At 61.9% G+C, this 18,057-nt stretch overlaps 1 protein-coding gene across 4 annotated transcripts in view; it reads right to left on the bottom strand.

Annotated features, from left to right (window-relative positions):
• Positions 1–184: 184 nt before the first annotated feature.
• TJP3 (tight junction protein 3) overlaps positions 185–18,057 on the bottom strand; it is a 54,243-nt gene continuing 36,370 nt past the window's right edge. For all 4 annotated transcript variants that reach the window (XM_039515726.1, XM_039515728.1, XM_039515725.1 and 1 more), the window contains exons 7-20: positions 12,361–12,523; positions 11,772–11,862; positions 10,351–10,415; positions 9,379–9,457; positions 8,834–8,990; positions 7,746–7,854; positions 6,437–6,656; positions 5,225–5,421; positions 4,270–4,365; positions 3,855–3,925; positions 3,121–3,432; positions 2,099–2,356; positions 1,705–1,757; positions 185–705 (exon numbers count right to left, since the gene is read on the bottom strand). In XM_039515726.1, coding sequence (XP_039371660.1) covers positions 603–705; positions 1,705–1,757; positions 2,099–2,356; positions 3,121–3,432; positions 3,855–3,925; positions 4,270–4,365; positions 5,225–5,421; positions 6,437–6,656; positions 7,746–7,854; positions 8,834–8,990; positions 9,379–9,457; positions 10,351–10,415; positions 11,772–11,862; positions 12,361–12,523 — 1,974 coding nt within the window. In that variant the 3' untranslated portion in view covers positions 185–602. The remainder of the gene's footprint in view (positions 706–1,704; positions 1,758–2,098; positions 2,357–3,120; positions 3,433–3,854; positions 3,926–4,269; positions 4,366–5,224; positions 5,422–6,436; positions 6,657–7,745; positions 7,855–8,833; positions 8,991–9,378; positions 9,458–10,350; positions 10,416–11,771; positions 11,863–12,360; positions 12,524–18,057) is intronic.

Raw genomic sequence — 18,057 nt, 5'->3', positions numbered from 1 at the left:
GGCGGGAGCACAGGGATGCTGCTGCCCCCTCTGCAGAGCACACGCAGCCAGGCAGCAGCAGCAGCGCATGCGTCCTCACGGCTGTCCTGCATTTCATTCCCCAGCCCCCTGCACTGGGGCTCGGCCCAGAGACAAGTCCACCCCCTCTTCCCCCCCTCCGGCATAACACAGAGACAGCAGGGGCTAGAGAAAAAGGATTCCTTTATTACAAAGAAAGGCAGGGCTATTTACAGCACCACCCAGGGCATCCTGCCCGATGAATCACACTGGGCAGAGCTGCACGTGCCCCAGACGCTGGCACCTTGGCCTCACTGCAGGCAGTTATGACAGGCCTGAGCCCTGGGCTCGGAGGAGAGTTAGTCTAGGACGTGTGCAGAGGGTGTGAGCCCAGAACAGCTCACGCCAGCTGCTCGCTGCAGGGAGCAGCGTTTAGGAAGATGAAAAGCGAACAGCCCTGCTCTGGAGGGAGCCGACCCCACGTGAGAAGGGATGGGGGGGAGCCCATGCTGGCCCAGGGCGGGAAGGGGACGATGCAGCATGGCAGGCACTTCCCAGAAGGCAGCTCGGCAGTGTAGAACGAGGAATCCTGGAAGCCGTTGTGGCTACAGGTCTGTAGCTGGGCCCCAGTCGTAGCCTTCATCCTCATCAGAGTCGTAGACCTGGGCCTGGGTGAACTTCTTTTTCAGAGCGTTGTGCTCGTACTCCCTGCAGGGCAGCAAGAGGCCACGTTAGGCCCTGGCCGGGGGGAGGGACGCCAGCTGCAGAACCCCCCGCCCAGGCTACTCGGGCCCAGTGAGGATTTCTCCCAGCACCTGGTTCACCCTGTGCCTGCCTCAGCCTGCTGTCCCAGGGCCCTGCGGGCCAATCTGCAGAGCCAGGCACCGCTGCCCCAGGGTGTGCCATCCCCTCAGGCCCAGGGCAGGAGGAGCCAGCCCCCCCCCCCCCAGGGCAGGGGGGCACTTTGCTTCGGCTGAACCTGACTGCAGCTCAGACCCAGGGTCGGCCTGGCACCAAGGGGGGTGGGGGTGGTGAAACCAGAGGGGCAGCGTGCGCAGCCAGTCTCTGGGCTGAAGTGCTCGCGGTGGCCCACAGGCCGTGGCTGGTTTGGGTTCAAAGGGGCTAAGGCAGGCTCCCTGCCTGCTGTGTCTCCTGGCAGCGCCTGGAAGCAGCGGCATGTCCCCCCTCCAGCTCCTACGCATGGGGCAACCAGGGGGCTCTGCACGCTGCCCCTGCCCCAAGCCCTGGAGCTGCAGCTCCCCATTGGCAGGGAATCGTGACCAATGGGAGCTGCGGGGGTGGTGCTTGCGGATAGGGTAGCGCACAGAACCACCTGGCCGCACCTCCACATAGGAGCCGGAGGGGGGACAGGCCGCTGCTTCCAGGAGCTGCTTGAGCTAAGTGCCATCCACAGCCTGCCCCCCCTGACCCCCTCCCGTGCCCCAACCCCCTTCCCTGATCTCCCTCTGAACCCCAGTCCCAGAGCCTGCACCCCCAAGTCCTCAACCCCTCCCACCCTCCAAACCCCTCAGTCCCAGCCCAGAGCACCCTCCTGCATCCCTGGCCCCACACCAGAGCCTGCCCCCCCAGCTGGAGCTGCCCCCGACTTGTAGAAAGTTGGCGACCCTAGTCCTGGCAGGAAGGATCCTCCGAGCAGGTGATTCACCCCCCACCCTGCCCATGTCACGCCCACTGGGCTGCTGGTACCTGATGCTGCTGTAAGCCTGTCTCCACTGGCCCTGCGGCTGCTGGTCTCCATCCTATTGGAATCAGAAGGAAGGCGTTAGAGGCTGCAGAGCCAAGTGCTCCAGATGGGGGCGCTGCAGCCCCAGGCACTGCCCTGGAAGGGGGGCAGCACCAGCCCTCAAGCCCCCCGGCCGGGCTGGCCTGCCCCAGGGAGAGCACCCCCCCCCCCATCTACCCTGGAACGGGCCCCTCCCGGCCAGAGCTGGGCCAGGCGCCTCTGCCCACGTGCAGCTGAGGCCGCTCACAACAGGAGCCCTTGGTGCCCATTCTGATGGGGGCTAGCGATGCCCTCTGCGACCAGGGCAAAGACCTCCCCCGGAAGCCACCAGCCAGATCTGACCCCTGCCCTGCTCACCCGCTGGGGGGCGTAGGCCAGAGAGACCCCCACACGCTCGTCCGGGTTCTGGGGCTCGCCCGGGTCCACTGGCTCCGAGGACCGGGCCAGGGCAGGCTGGGCATAGTCGTCCTCCAGCTCGTTGTCCGTGTAGGCCTCCCCCTCGCCGTCCGTGTCCTCATAGTCGCTGTTGGCGCGGCTGTCGCAGGTGAGGTCCCCCATGCTGGCAGCTCGCTGCTGGTTGAGCAGGTCCAGGCCCTCCTCTGGGGAGGCGTCCACCTGCAAGGAGAGGAGACGGGGGTCACCTGGCAACAGGCCCAACGGGGCCCATGGTGACTCGAGGTGCTGCCCGAGGCGGGCGTCTCCCCCCGGCCCTGTATCTCCGCTGCCTTGCAGAGGAACAGGGTGCTATGGGCAGGGCCGGCTCCAGACCCCAGCGCGGCAAGCATGCGCGTGGGGCGGCCCTTTCCCGGGGGGGTGGCAGGCTGGGCCGGCGGACCTGCCGCAGTCATGCCTGCGGGAGGTCCACCGGAGCCCCGGGACGACCGGACCTGCCGCAGGCATGACTGCGGACGGTTCGCTGGTCCCGCGGCTCGGCTGGACCTCCCGCAGGCATGACTGCGGCAGCTCAAGCGGAGCCGCCGGACCTGCGAACCGTCCGCAGCTGCGGAAGGTCCAGCCGAGCCGCGCGACCAGCGGACCCTCTGCAGTCATGCCCGCGGGAGGTCCGCGGCTCCGGGGCGCCTCCCGCGCATGACTGCTTGGGGCGGCCAAAAAGGTAGAGCCGCCCCTGGCTATGGGAGCCCCTCCATGTCGCTCTGGAGCACTGCCCCCGCAATCCCCCCGTGCCCAGGAGCCTGCCCGGGGGAGTTGGGGTCAGAGCCGTGTCTGACACAGCACAGGGAATTAGCCAGGCCTGGCAGGCAGCTCTGTGGCAGCGGGCCTGGGGCCACGCCCAGGGGATGCCCCGTTCAGTCAGGGCAGGCAGGAGGGACCTGAGACAGGTGGGGGGCCTGGAGGAGCGAGAAGGCCTCTGCGGGTACCTGCTCCTCTGCTGTCCAGATAGGCCGGGCCTGCTGGGTGCGGATGATCTGCTGGAGGCTCTGGTACCAGGCGTTGGTGCTGCCGCTGAGGCTGATGGTGGCCGTGAAGAGGTAGCCGTAGTTCTTCTTCATCTTGAGGGCCTGCGCGTAGAGGCGGCGGGAGCTCTTCTTGGAGTTGGGGGCCAGCCACTGGCGCATGGCCTTGATGCCCTGCCGGCTGTCGGGCTCGCAGAACACCACCACCGGGTAGTACTGCACGTAGTTGAGCCGCTCCACGGCGGACGGCGTGATGTCCAGCAGCGCGTGCTTGTCCTGCGGGGCAGGAGAGGGGCTGGGTGGGACGCCGGGGGCGGATCCTGGGGGTGGGAAGGGAAATCTACGGCGGGATTCCCCCGCCCCGGAACACCAGCTGGGAGGGGCTGGGCCATCCACTGCCACCAGCACTAGACTACAGCTCTCTGGGCTCCCCGCCCCCTTAGCAGGGGGATCCCCACTGCCTGGCCTCGTCCCCCCACTTCCTGAGCAGCGGGCAGACCCGGCAGGCCCCGCTGGTGCAGAAGCGGCCCATGCAGTGCCCGACACAGGATTCCTAGGCCTGCACTCAGCTCAGGCAAGACACCCAACCTCTCGCCCCATGGACGCCCCAGGAGGCAGCCAGCGTGGGCAGTCTCGGAGGCCCTGGCTGGAAGAGGCTCAGGGTGGGAGGAGCATCCCTGGCCCTGCAGGGGCCTCACCTTCTCAGCGATCTGCCGCACCGAGTCCAGTTTGATGACCTTGGCCGACCCCCCGTCGCGGGCCACGGTCTCTGGGGAACAAGCACAACACAGCACGGGAGACGGTGAGTCTCTCTCTAAGCCGGACCTGCTGATTGTGGGAAATGGCATGAGGGGCCCCAGGGCATTGCAGGGGGTGTGCACGGACCGGGGAGGGGACACACACACACCCCAACTGGGATCAGGGCCACATCCGTGAAAGGGCCCCTGGACTGCAGGAGGCTCTCAGCATTAGCCACAGCTGGGTGCCCGGGGGAACACTTCAGCAGGGCATGTGGGTCCCACCCGCTCCGTAAGCTGCCCGCACACGGGAGCCCTGCAATCCCCATGGAATATCCCAGGACAAGGCCCGTCGGACGCTCCCAGCTGCACTTACGGGCGATTTCAAACTCGTCAGGCAGCTCCGCACTCAGCTTCTCCATGGCGATGTCAGAGATGGGCCCCAGGATCACGACTGGCCTCCTGAAACTGGCTGCGGGGAGGGGAGAGGAGAGGGGTTCAGCGAGCCGGGCACCACGTGGAACACGAGATTTGACCCCATCCCTGCCACTGAAACGCTGCAAGCCTCGGGCAGCCCCCCGCCCCGTGCCACCGGGACCTGTAACTCGTGGGGACGGGCCCCATGCCTCCCAGGCTGGGCGTAGATGGGCCCAGGGGATGGCTGCGAGCGGCAGGACAGAGACGCCAGACGCCTCAGGCTGTCGGAGTGTCCAGCTTCTCAGCATTAGCCACGGCTGCAGCATCCTAGCCAGCCTGCAGGCTCAGGGCCACAGCCCAGCTACCACCTGCACGGAGCTTGTGCGCCACTGCTGCTTCCACGTGACCCCTGCCTGGGCTCCCAGGTCTCTCGGCCTGTGGGAGGGGCCTGGCTCCGGCGGGCTGCGGGGCCGACTGGAGCGCCCGAGGGGCGAGCGACCGGCCCTCGGTTAGCCGGGGGAGGACGAATCGGCAGCCTCATCCCTAGGCCCGGAGTCAGGCAGCTCAGCTTGGCTTTTGAGGAAGCTTCCCAGCCTCGTTTGTCTGGCCGCTCCCACGAAGATACCAACCCTGCCCCCCCGCCATTGCAAAGGGCAGGGCACGGCGAGGAGCAGGCCCCCAGTGCACTCCAGGCAGGGGACCCCCCCATCTCAGCAGAGAGCAGGCGTGCAAAGCAGCTGCCCGTGCCCAGGGGACAGCCCAGCCCAGTGGGCCACCAGGGAGTGCAGGGCCCCCCTCCCATGGACAGGCCAGCTGCAGCCAGCCTCCTGGGCCAGGGCACAGGCCAATCGCTCCCTCCCCCAGGCGTAAAGGATCATGCAGCCCCCAGCACCGCTCCCCTGGGCCTCGCCCACCTTCCCGCAGCACCACCCTCTCGTAGGGCGGATAGTGGCCCTGCTTGGTGAGAGCCGACAGGTCCTCGCGGCTCTTCCGCAGGTTCTTCTTGGCCCCCCGCAGGCCCCGCAGCTTCCAGAACTCGGCCCGGGCCCCGGAGGAGCTGGTGACCGCGGTGGCCTTCAGGACGGACTCCAAGCTGGCGAACTGCTCAGCCCTGCACCAGAGGGGGAGGCAGCGTCAGCATCAAGAGCCCCAAAGCATCTCGGGGCGCCCCCGAACCAGCCGCCTCACTGTCTCTGCCCCGGCACAGCCAGCGTGCCCCCCGGTCCAGTGCTGGCGAGCGTTTCCAGCACCGCTGGGATCCCCTCCAGGGGCCAGTACCAACTCACCTCCTCCCTGGTGCCCCGCTTTGCCGGTGGGAGGGGCTGGCAAGCAGCAGGCACTGCGAGCGCTCAGTATCATTATCCCAGGAGCCGTGTGCGGGGGCAGAGAGAAGCTCTAAGTGGCAGAGCCCTGTGCAGCGAGACCCAGGGTGCGTTTCCATGCAGGGCACATGGCCTGGGTCACTGGATTTCCGCCTCGGCACGACAGGAGCAATGGCCCAGCAGGAAGATGCTGTGCCACAGCCCCGTCAATCCTAGGACATCAGGCTGCCCTGCAAACAACCCCCACTGCCTCCCAGGAAGAAACCATTGTCCCCATTTCACAGATGGGGAAACTGAGGCAGAGAGCTGGAATGTGACTTGGGCTCCGGACACATGGCCACTTTGTGGCAGAGCCAAGATTCTCAGGGCTACCACTGGACCATGCTCCCTCCAAGGAGGGCATGCAGGCCCAGAGCTTCCTCTCTCTGCCCCAGAGGAGCACGGGCCTCCCTCCGCGGTAGGATGGGTCTGAGGCAGAGCAGCTCAGGACAGCATATGGGGGGCTGGCGGGTTCTTGGTCCCATAGCAGCCACCTGCCCAGAACCTGCCTGCTGGACCCACCGCTCTGTTGCTGCCCAGGGCAGAAAGCCGTCATGGGCCCTGAGTAAACACCCTCAGGGCTCCCTCAATGGGCTCTCAGCTGCAGGTGCCTGGGGGAGGGGAGGTTATTGCATCCACCCTGGAGGACGTCCCCCCCCCAGCTCCCTTAGTGTCTCGCTGCCCTTTGCTCAGCCCCAGCTCCCAGGGCTCAGGGCCCCGCTCTGAGACTCGTGCCAAGGGCCCTGTCCCTCCGGCCTGCCCTACCTGCTCCTGTTGGGGATGATTCCCTTGTCCAGTTCCTGCAGGTCCCTGCCCAGGCGCACGGCCAGCCAGCTGCCCAGCTTGCCGTGGTACATGGTGTCCAGCACGTGGAAGACCTCGCCCCGCGTGAAGCTCAGCCCGGAGGGCGTGTCCTTCTCGAAGTCGAAGTGCGTGCGGATGTGGAACGAGTCCCCCACGTTGGACTGGAGCATCTTCCTGTAGACTGGGCAAGGCCAAGGCAGGGCCCGTCAGGGCGAGGCGGCCAGGGAGGAGGGGGCACTTGGGGGCCAGCACGCAGGGAAGATGGAGGAGAGACGGGCCGGCTGCATTCGTGCAGCACCTTTTACTGCCCAGGTCTCCAAACCCCTGCGGAGAACACGGGACCGTCTGCGGAGAGGGAACAGAGTCCCCCAGCGCGGCCCATGAAAAACGGGAGCAATCGGCCACACAACCGAGCTGGAAGGAAGATGGACCCCTCGCAACCACGGAAACTCTGGGAGCGGGAGCTCAGCATCCAGGGAGATTGGCAGAGCCCAGGCCAGAGCAGTGGGCGGGACGGATGCCCCCCCACCATGAAGGCAGGTCGGGGAGCAGGAGCGCGCAGGGCAGCAACCCCAACACAGGTCACGTTGGAAAGCAAAGCGAGTGGCTGGACGAAGCAGGAGGCAGCTCTGGTTGGGAGGTACAGGCTAGATGGGGGAGTGGGACCCCCTAGAGCGATCAGGCACCAAGCGCCTGGATTCAACCCAAGCGATCTGCCATAGGGACATGCGGCTTCCCTTTGGGTCTCCCGACAGGCGTGAGTGTAGCTACGCCAGCCTGCCCCTCGGCCCAGGTAGCTGGCCTGGCGTCACACGCGTGCCATTTAGCCTCACTGGTGCCAGCCCTGGCGGACGCTGGGGCAGCCCATCTGCACTGCAGGCTGGCACTGTTGTAGCGTCCCCGGCATGGTGGCTCGCGGTGTAGAGTTTGGAGCGGGTGCTGAGGGTTTCTCTGGGATGCGGTCGAGGGCTGGGTTAACTCTCCCACCCCCTGCGCTCAGTCCAACAGGGGATGTGCCTGGGCCCGTGCAGAGCAGCTGGGAGCATGGGCAGTCCAGGGGAGGCCCAGGCTGGTCTTGTCTCTTGCCCAACTTCCCAGGGGAAAGGGGAGGAAACCCGTGTGGGCAGAGTAACGATGGGCTCTCAAGGGACAGACGCAGGTGCACATTGGCAGCTCACAGGCAAGGACCAGCCAGAGCCTGGAGTGGGACCTTAACACACGAGCCCCAGCAACCCTGCAGCCGCAGACTGGAGGCCAGCTGGTCACTTACTGTCCTGCTTGCCCTGGGTCAGCAGAACAACCTCCTCGCCCGGCGGCAGGGACAGCAGGTACTGCACGGCGTCCTCCCGGGTCAGGCTCTGGAAGCTGGTATCGTTCACCTGCCAGAGAGGAAAGGGCCTTAGCGCCGGCGTCCGCCGTCCATTCCTGGGCGGGAGCAGCACACGCCGGGGCAGGGCTCAGGCACCGCAGGGCTACTGGCCGGAGCCAAGGCCCAGCTCCGTGACCTGGGTGCTTACGTTTCCCTGTCGGTCACACGGACCGCACAAGGGGGTTCAGAGGGGCGTGGCTGGAGAGCCCTGCCGGGAAGGTGCTAGAGGGAGACGGTGGAGCTATGTAGTCCGTGTATACAGCCCACAGGTGACGGTGTTCTGGTCCCCCGCTAGGCCAACCCACAGAGGATGAGCCATTACAGGGCCAAGGCTCCATCGCTCCACTTGTAGGGGCTTGTGTCTTTAGCTCTGGGAGCTCCCCGGTTCAAGCCCCAGGCTGCCAGCTGAGATGGCGGCCGCTGCACATTAACCTGGGGACGCTTCACGGAGAGCGGGGGCCCGGATCCCTCGGGGAAGAGCACGGACGTGCTCCGGGTATTCTAGACATGCAATGCATGACCGCCAGAGGGGGTGACCGCTCCTGGGCGAGCCCCTGGAAGTGCTCACAGCCAGGAGACGTACGCTCCTGGCCGGGGCAGGGCTGGACTAGAGGTTGGGAGAAGCATGTCCAATGTCGTCTCCCAGGATTAGCTGCCAGCAGGGTGGCTCCTGGCTCCATTTGTGGGTGACTCTCCACACAGGACGAGGCCCCTTCGCGGGGGTGCAGGGCTGCTGGGAGCGAGGGGGTGTGAGAGGCTAGAGACGGTCACTTCGGGTAGCAAGCGAGAGCTCGGGACGTCCCAGCCCATAGGGAGCTGAGCCAGGAAACAATCCCGGGATTTTGGGCTCCCCTGCCCTTCCCGGGCTCAGCTACTTCCCAAGAGCCACACTGGCCGAGGACCCCCCCTTGCGCAGAGAGGTTCGGGGACGCAGCAGCACTTTCATTCCAGACACTCTCCCTCCCCTGCCCCCTCGTTTGCAGTGGTACCTGCAGAACCTGGTCCCCCTCTTTGATCCCCTGGCCGGCCGCGGGGCTCCCCTCCTGCACGCCTGCCACAAAGATGCCCACGTCATTGCCGCCAGCCAGCCGCAGCCCGATGCTCTTGGCCTTCACAAAGCGCACGATCTTGGCGTCCGGGCTGTACCTGCACCACGAAGAACCGGAGCGAGAGCTTGGAGCAGCGGAGTCAGCGCTGCCGTCGGAGCAGTCGGGTTCCAGCAGCTCATCATCCCCAGCCAGCACGGGAGGGCTCAAGGGGACTTCCCCACCACACACGCGAGCTTCGCCCCCAGCTCCTCCTACCTGCTCTGCTCCGCGCTGGCTCCATTGCAGCCCCATGAGCTCACCCCCTGCCGAGAGCCCTCTCCTTTGGCTTCAGAGCTCTTCTTAAACCCACCTATTTCCAATCACCCCCCCTGTGGCTTCTCCCCAGGCTCTCGCTCAGGACTGCGCAGCACCGCGTCTGGGCAGGGCTCCCTTCCCCAGCTAGCCAGGAGGTCTCCGAGCCCAGGGAGCACACGGCAGCAGCTTACCCATCCTCCTCGCTGGCTCTGGCTGCAGGGTGGCCATGGGAGATGCTGGAGCCACTCTCCTCAGCGGGCTCCTGGGGATCTGAAGTGGGAGAGGGTGGGGTAAGGTGGAGCAGCCCTGGACATTCAAGCTGCTTTGAGGGCTGCAGGAGGGACTTTGCTGGGGCAGGGGGGTTGGAAACAGGGAGTTTCTCAAGAGCAAAGAGCCCATGACTGCCTGGGGGTGGTGTGTGGCACAGTGCTCCAGAGAGGGCTTATGAAGATGGGGACGTCCATGCTGCTGACTTCAGAGCTGCAGGCAGCACCGCCAGAGAGCGGCCCTTGTGCAGGGGCTCGAGAGCAAAGGACGCCGCAGGGGGAGACGCACACGGGCCATCGGAGCGCCTGAGACTACACAAGGCTGCTGCCAGAACACAGCCGCTTGCCCTGCCCTGCCTGGCCCGGCCGGGAGCTCTGCCCAGTGTCTGTTCAGAGCCTGGCCTCACGGATGGGACGTCAGCGCTGGTGAGCGGCCCCTACCCACAGCCTGGGAGACTGACGGCCTCTGCTCCGCCACAGAACCGGGGCAGCACAGAGAGCGGCTGGGTAGGCTCCCCCTCCCCCCAGCTGCCATTCACCCCCTGGACCCCCAACGGATCTTCAGCCGTGCCCTGGAGAGGCCTCCTCTCCAGACAAGTGAGGAGATCGGTTTCCAGGGCCACACCTCAGTCCTGGCCCTTCCACTTAGCTGGACAGCCGGACTCCAGCGACTCCACACGCTGGTGGTTCCTGCCATGAAGACACCTGAGTGCCAGGAACCAGAGGGACACAGCAGCCCATTCCCAACACGCAATGGGGCACTACCCTGCTGGGCGGGGCGTGAAGCAGCAGCCCGCGGGGGAGAGGCTGCCCAGCCCGTCTCCACAGCAGGACAGGCTGGACTCAGCCTCGAGGCTCCCTGCCTAGCCCGGAGGAGACCCAATAGCCAGGACTCACCTGGGACAGGAGCATCGTTCTCCTGTACAGTCACTGCCGGCTCCCTGCGGAGCTGTCTCCCCTCTCTAGAGCAAACAGAGGATGAGAGTTAAGCAGGACTGGGCACTTCACCACCCCAATCGGGAGCTTTGTCTGAAGGAGCCAGGGTCGGCCTCAGCTCCTCCTACCCGCCCTGCTCCACGCTGGCTCCATCGCGGCCCCGTGAGCTCAGGGAAGGGAGCCCTGGTCCCATTCAGAGAGTCCTTTCCCGCAGCCCCCAAAAGCAGCAGCCCCTTGCCTGAGAGAGCTCGGCTGGAGGCACGGGGACATCCCGGGACTCGCACTCATTGGGCTGCCTGCTTTGGCCCTGCTCCTGGAGCTCCCCTTCCCGCGGCAGCAAGCGCATGGGAGGCGGGGGGAACAGAGCTGAGGGGACTGGAGCCGCTCAGTGGAGCTGCCAGCCGGAGGAGTGCGCTGCAGCTGGGTGCCGGCAGTGCTTGTGGGGTCAGGGCCCCATTGTACCGGGCACTGCGCACTGCGCGCACACATACTCCCTGCTCTGAGAAACATGCAGTCTATGCCGTAGGGCCTGGCCATTCACCAGCAGGCAGCCCACTCTGCCAGGCTGCTGTTCTCTGGGGCGCAGGCCCCGCTCGGCTCACAGCCCCCAGACTCCTCTCTGACAAGCCACAGACCAGCTGGATCAGGCAGGGAGATGCCCAGGCTGCCCCTGCCGTCTCCTCCCACGGGTCATCACCTGCCTCACTCTGAGCCCACACAGAGCCGGCTCCAGCAGGCACCTGCTCCAGCCCCTCCCTCATCCACCAAGGAGCCCTTCGAGAGGCGCCAGCCGCAGGGGCTGTCCTGGCCGGGGACAGAACAGCGACTGCCCAGCAGTGCAACGCCCCGTGGTGCAGCTGGCCCCGCGCTGCCGGTCTCTGGCCCCGTGAAGTCAGAGGCTCCTGACGGTTACACTACGGGCCCCAACTAACAGACTCCCTGGGAACTCCGCGTAGGCTGCTCCAGCTGGAGCGGGAACATTACCTTGAAAACTGGACGAGGTTTGCGGTGCAGGTCAAAGATGGGGAGGTCGCCTTTAAACTAGACTCAGGGCCCAGCTCCACATGACCTTACTAATGGCGCCACTCGGCACTGGCTCCTGGGCGCAGCGAGGACTCGTCCACACGCGTTATCCAGGTTACAGAGGGGAGAGGGGGACAGGCAGAGAGCAGCCCCCGAGCCAATCAGCGTCAGAGCCGTGTGGATCCACAACCCCAACCCGGGGCCGTCTCTCAGGGGTCTGACGGGGTCTCAGGACAAGGCGGCTGCTGGGGAACAGAGCCGGGGCAGAAGGGGGGCGGCCCTCTGCCCGGGGGGGCACAGCGAGGGTCTGATGACTCGAAGAGGGACGGGGGAGGGGAAGAGGAAGAGAAGTGGCTTACGATAGCGAGTTCGTCCTGGAGGCCTCTGGGGCCCGCTGGGGGCTCTGTGCTGGGGGCGGGTGGGACAGTTCGGAGCCGATGTCGGAGATGTCTAGAGCACAAAGGGAGGAGAGAAGAGCGCAGTAGAGCCAGGCACGCCAGGGCACAGGTTCATTTCCCTCCTCAGCTCTATGGCAGTGGCAGGGCGCGTGACCTGCTGAGCGAGCGGGGGCTGGGGAAGGACTGGAGGACTCTTGCTGTCTGATGCACTGAGACAACAGTGGCTTGGAGGCAACAGACCAAGTACTCAGAGCCCATGGCCCTGCCGTTTGCTCGAGAACACCGGCGAGTCTGCCGCGTGCCGCTCCACTGCTGACCTCCCTAAACGCCCAGTGGCAGCGCCTGGCTTCTCCCGCCAGCTGCCCAGCACGGAGCAGATCTGTCACCGGGACCTCTGAATTCAGAACTCGCTGCTGCCCTGGCGTGTTCTCCCCCTCCCCAGCACTGAACACGGCACTGCCACGGCGCCTGTACCCAAGTCAGCCACAGAACACGGGTTTCCCGGCTCCTTCCACCTGGAGGCTCCCCGGGCCCTCGTGACTCCGCTCACCGTCCAGCCGCGAGCTGTCGCTGTCGCTGTCCCTCACTTGGGGGATGTTGACCAGGAACTGCCGGTTGTCCCGGAACACGAGCAGCCTCAGCGTCCCCTCTGACCTTTCAATCAGCCTGCGGGTGTCAGCCAGAGACATGTTCTCGCTGGTGACACCATTAATCTAGCCAGAGGGGCAGAGAGAGGGGGCGGAGGGTTACAGAGCTGCCAAGCACCATGCTCAGGGGGAGGCTGCAGCCTTTCCTGGGGCTGGGCACAGCCGAGAGCAGGGGGGTAGCGAAAACGGAGTAAGTCCAGATCCGCCATCCCCCTGCCCCAGCTAATCGAGAAATCACGCTGGGGAGAGCAGCACTGAGTCAGTCACACTCCCACAGGCCTGCCAGGGTGCCTCATATCCGAGCGCCCAACGGGAGGGGTGGGACTGTTGATTTAACGGGCAGGGCCAAGGCTGGCTCTGGTCCCCATAGCTACCCTGCTGCAATCAGGGAAAGAGACATTCCTTTGGACAATGCAGGCAGGGGTGAAACCCCAGCAAGTCCCCGCGGATATTGGAACAAGGAGTTTAATCATGCTGTGCACACCTACAGGCCCAGCACAGTGAGGAACAGCAGGCACGGTAACAACAATACTCCCCACTACTACAGAGAGGGGTTTTCAGCCAGAGATTTCAAAGCACTTCCCGACCGCGGTGGGTAATATCATAAGCTCTTAGATAGATGGGAAGCCGAGCTGGGAAGGAGGTATATGGCTGGAGTGTGAGCGCGCGTGCGCACACACACACACACACACACACACACTCTCTCCTCTCCCCCCCAAACCACCTGCTGATGGGCGGGTGGAAGGATCTCTCGCCACAGAAAGACCTCTGACTATGTACATAAGAACGGCCATACTGGGTCAGACCAAAGGTCCATCTAGCCCAGAGTCTGCCAAGAGTGGTCAAGGCCAGGTGCCCCAGAGGGAATGAACAGAACAGACAGTCATCAAGTGATCCATCCCATCCCCCATTCCCAGCTTCTGAACAAAAGTGAGAACAGAAAACTCGCACCCTGGTTAGAAAGTTCCCCAGACAAGCAGCACCTCCTGATGTGCCCAGCCTGTGAAACACACTTGCAAATCAAGTTTAATTATAGTTGTCTGTTCTGACCCTCTTGAACAAATCCACTTCGGCTTCTGTATTTTTATGCATTAAAAAAATAAAATCACCGCCCCCACTCCACACACACACACACACACACAAAAAGCATCAGTGGTGTCCTCGTTTGCAGAGATCAGGTTATGTACAAGTCTGGCTGGGAGGGGGCAGGGACCATTAAATGAACTGGTTAGTAAAATGTTCACCTCGACTAGCTCTGCTGAGATAAAACCCGTCTGTGCCTTTTCGCCACTCAGCCAGCTAGCTAAGTAACTCCATGTTAAACACAAACCTTGTCTGCATAGGTGCTGACTCTGTGGGCGCTCCAGCCCTGGAGCACCCGTGGAAAAGAATTAGTGGGTGCTTAGCACCCTCCAGCTCCCTGCCAGTGCCTCCCATTCACCAATTGCCCGACCGATCAACTCCTCCCCCTCCTGCCCACCCGCCCCTCCTGCCCACCCGCCATGATCAGCTGTTCCGCGGTTTGCGGGAGGCACTTGGGGGACAGAGGGAGGAGTGGGGATGGGGCACACGCAGGGGAGGGGGTGGAAATGGGCAGGAAGAGGTGGGGTGGGGGCAGGGAAGGGGGTGGGGGTTTGAGCATCCATGGGCCCCAGAGGAAGCCAGCACCTGTGCTTGTCTGCACAGACAAGGCCAGAGGGTTGCTTTGGCCAGGAGAAAGGACCTTAGATTGGGTTCTTCGCGTGCACTTGTCTTTCACTGTAACCGATGAGCACTCACCTCTGCTCGGGTTTTCAGGGGCCAAACTCCACCCTGGGGCAGGCCGGCCACCGCATTCCCCGTTTGTGTGAGGACTCAGTTCGTCCAGACAGGACGATGCAGGCGCTGATGGCAGCTCTGTGGCTAACGCTGCCCCAGGCCCTTCCTTTCAGCTATCTCCTTCCGATCCCTCTGGAATGCTTTTTGGAATGATTTGAAATGATAAATTTGGCACGTTTGGAATTTTCTATGGTGATTTGGGGTTTAAACGAGGTAGTTGTTAAATGGCAGTTTTCCAGCTGGCACGTACGCACACAGCACCATGTCGCTACAGTGGGTTAGAGATACCCAGCGATGCTGGTACAAGCCCCCAGTGCGGGTGCAGTTATTCTGGCACTGAGGTGCACATGGCAATAAACAACACAAGTTGCTGTGTCCACACTAGGGGCTGTGCCATTAACTACCTCCCAACCCTACCAAAACACTTCTGTCGGTAAAAGACGATCTAGTCCCCAAAACAAAGAAACCCTCCCAAAACACCCAAGCCCACAACGCCTGCTCCAGCTGTTCAGACAGGGGATGTGTCTTTTCTGGAGCTCTGTGTGTTCCAAGCCATGGTGCAGACCCCTCAGAATGCACCACACAGCAAGAGACATTTCAATCACAGACACGCAGGCCTGGAAGGGCCCTCGAGAGGTCTCTCTACTCCAGTCCCCTGCACCAAGGCAGGGCCAAGTATTATCTAGACCACCCCTGACAGGGGTTTGTCCAACCTGCTCTTAAAAAGCTCCAGAGATGGAGATTCCACAACCTCCTCAGGTAATTTTTTCCAGTGCTTAGCCACCCTCACAGTTTTTCCTAATGTCCAACCAAAACCTCCCTTGCTGCAATTTAAGCCCAGTGCTTCTTGTCCTGTCCTCAGTGGATGAGGAGAACAATTTATACTTCTCCTCTTCAGAGCAACCCTTTACGTACTTGAAGACTGCTATGTCCCTCCTCAGTCTTCTCTTCTCCAGATTACACAAACCCAACCTTTTCCAATCTTTCCTCCTAGCTTGTGTTTTCTAGACCTTTCACCATTTCTGTTGCTCTCTTCTGGACTTTCTCCAGCGTCCCCCCCTCCCCACCTTCCTAAGGTGTGGGGTCCGGAGCTGGACCCAGTGCTCCAGCTGAGGTCTTAGATGGAAAAAACATCTAACATCAGTGAGCAAAATTACGGCTGCCCAGAGCAAAGGGGTGAAAAGAGCAGAGGTGTCTGTGCAGAGCAATTACCACGACAGAGTTTTGAGCGCAGCATTATAACAGGAGGTTTTGAGCATGAAACGCTCACAGGAGCAAGTGTCAGTCACAACAAAGGAGAGACAGAAGGTTTAAGAGGCTCCTCTGAAGTCCTCTTTGGAGATCCAACAACACGCAGGCTTTGTCTGGGCGAAGATAGATCACGTTAGCTAGCCCGACCTAACGAACACGACCCAATAACCCCGTAAAGTCCCAGGCTAGACAAAGCCATAATGGCCGAACCAGCAACCAGAGAGGTGAGAAAAGGGCCTGGGAGAGAAGGATCAGGAGAAGCCACAAGAGCAGACGCAATAGCCCAGCTCCCTGCTGGCCCCGACAGGCTCCATCCTTGCGCCCCAGAATGGCAGGTCTGAGCCCACGGCCCCGCGGTTACAATGGGGTGGAGTGGAGAGTAGCTGCCTCCCTTTGTTCTGGGGGGAGCGCTGAGGAGGAGAGTCTCAGAGACCAGAGGATACCTGGGAGCAGGGACCAACTGGGGAGAGGCTGGCAAGGGGCAGATCAATGCAGGGATAGGTTAGAACAGCCCAAGCATGGCCCTAAATTCTGCCTCCTCCTCCGCTCCCACCTTCCCTGGCCTCCCAGACCTGAAGAAGAGCCGAGCCCTGTGTGAGCTCCCAAGCTGCTTTCTTCCACCGACAGAAGTTGGCCCAACAGACGAGATTCCCTCCCCCTCCTTGTGTCTCTAATAGCCCCCAAGGGCATTCCCCCAGCAGAGAATGGCTGGGGGTGAAGTGCCATCCCAGCAATAGCTGCTGCTCCCCCCCCTCCCGACTGCCCCCGGGGGGGGGGCCTGGCTCCACCCATTTTGGGTGTGGGAGGTGAACTGGATAATCTTATGGAACAAGAAATTACTTAGAAACTTTCAGAGCGAGAAGAGACAGGGAGCAAACACTGTAATTTAAACATTAAAATACAGAAACTCAAACCTCAAAACACCCACCCACCACACCCTGCTGTCCTGCGCAGTGTGACCTGTTTCTCACACAAAACTGGGAAATTCAGCGTGAAGCCGTTTATCAGCACCCGCTCACACACCCACAGCTACTCACAAAGACACACATTGTCCACTCCTCTGCAATGCAACCATGGTCACACCCAGGCAGCCTGAATTCTCCCAAGGCGGGAGGAGGAACACACACATCTCCTGGCCAGGAAAGAGCCCAGAGTAATCTACATGCCAGAGAGCCCCACCCCACACCACTGCGTCACATGACCTCGACCAGCTAAACCTAGTCATCAGCCAAAAAAAGTATGTAACCGTTGGAGCCGATGAGCAAACCATGGATTACCTGTTAATATCAAGTAAAAAGGCACAGGACATTGTGGGATATTTGCATGTAATAACTTCCTGGAAGTGGAGGTCTCAGTAATAAAAAGTCAGAAATTAAGTTCTCCTCCCATAATATGCTACAAAATCAAACCAACTGATCAGCTGACAAGTATCGGTTCATATCTACAGCTCAATGCTTTCAGGTAAGTGACATCACTCATCATTATACACCGATTGCTCATCTTCAGCTCTCACAGAATATGAACTACACAGCTCCAAGCGCCACATGCCGTCAGAAACAAATCCCAGTAACGTTACTCCAATTGTCAGCTCTTTGGGGCAGGATCTGCGTCTCTGTTCTGGGTTTGTCCAGCACCTAGCGCCTGGGCCACGACTAGGCTCCTTGGTGCTATGGCAAGACACACAATCAGCAGGCTAGACTCCGAACTGCAAATGGGAGAGTGGCCAAGTAGAATTGATTTGCTTGGGGAACAGAGTGTGAGTTTGAGCATTCTTGCTGATAGAACCATCAAAATGTTGGGTTGGAAGGGACCTTCAGAGGCCATCAAATCCAGATCCCTGCGCTGAGGCAGGACCAGTAAATCTAGGCCACCCCTGACAGGGTTTGTCCAGCCTGGTCTTACAATCCTCCAGTGACGGCAACAAAGAATCCTGTGGCACCTTATAGACTAACAGACGTTTTGCAGCATGAGCTTTCGTGGGTGAATACCCACTTCTTTGGATGCAAGCCAGTGACGGGGATTCCACAGCCCCCCAGGAAGCCTGTTCCAGAGCTTCGCTACCCTGAGAGTTAGAGACTTTTCCCTAACATCTAACCTAAATCTTCCTTGCTGCAGATTAAGCCCATTACTTCTTGCCCTCCCTTCAATGGACATGGAAGCCAGTTGATCACCTCCCTCTCTGTAACAGCCCTTAACGTATTTGGAGACTGATCAGGTCCCCGCTCCGTCTTCTGTTCTCAAGCTGTGGGGTTGTGTGTCCATGTTTCCTAAGGCTGGGGGGGCCTGATTAACTTTTACTGGTTCTCCCCCACTGTTTTTTAATATTGCTCCATTGAACCAGGTGGCAGCAACGCTCAAGTCACGAGCGGATTGGAGAGGAGTTTCTGCTGTTGCATCTGCACCGGGGAAAGGAACCTCTTGTGCTGGTGGGGGTGAAAACAGCCCCCTTCAAGTGATACCCCGTCTACACTGGCAGGGCAGACATTTCAAAGCCATTCTGGGGCTGGCAGAAGTAGTTTAACATCTGTTAT

Source organism: Mauremys reevesii, linkage group 26, assembly GCF_016161935.1.
Source record: "Mauremys reevesii isolate NIE-2019 linkage group 26, ASM1616193v1, whole genome shotgun sequence".
Lineage (NCBI taxonomy): Eukaryota > Metazoa > Chordata > Testudines > Geoemydidae > Mauremys > Mauremys reevesii.
This window is presented reverse-complemented; position numbering and strand designations above follow the sequence as displayed.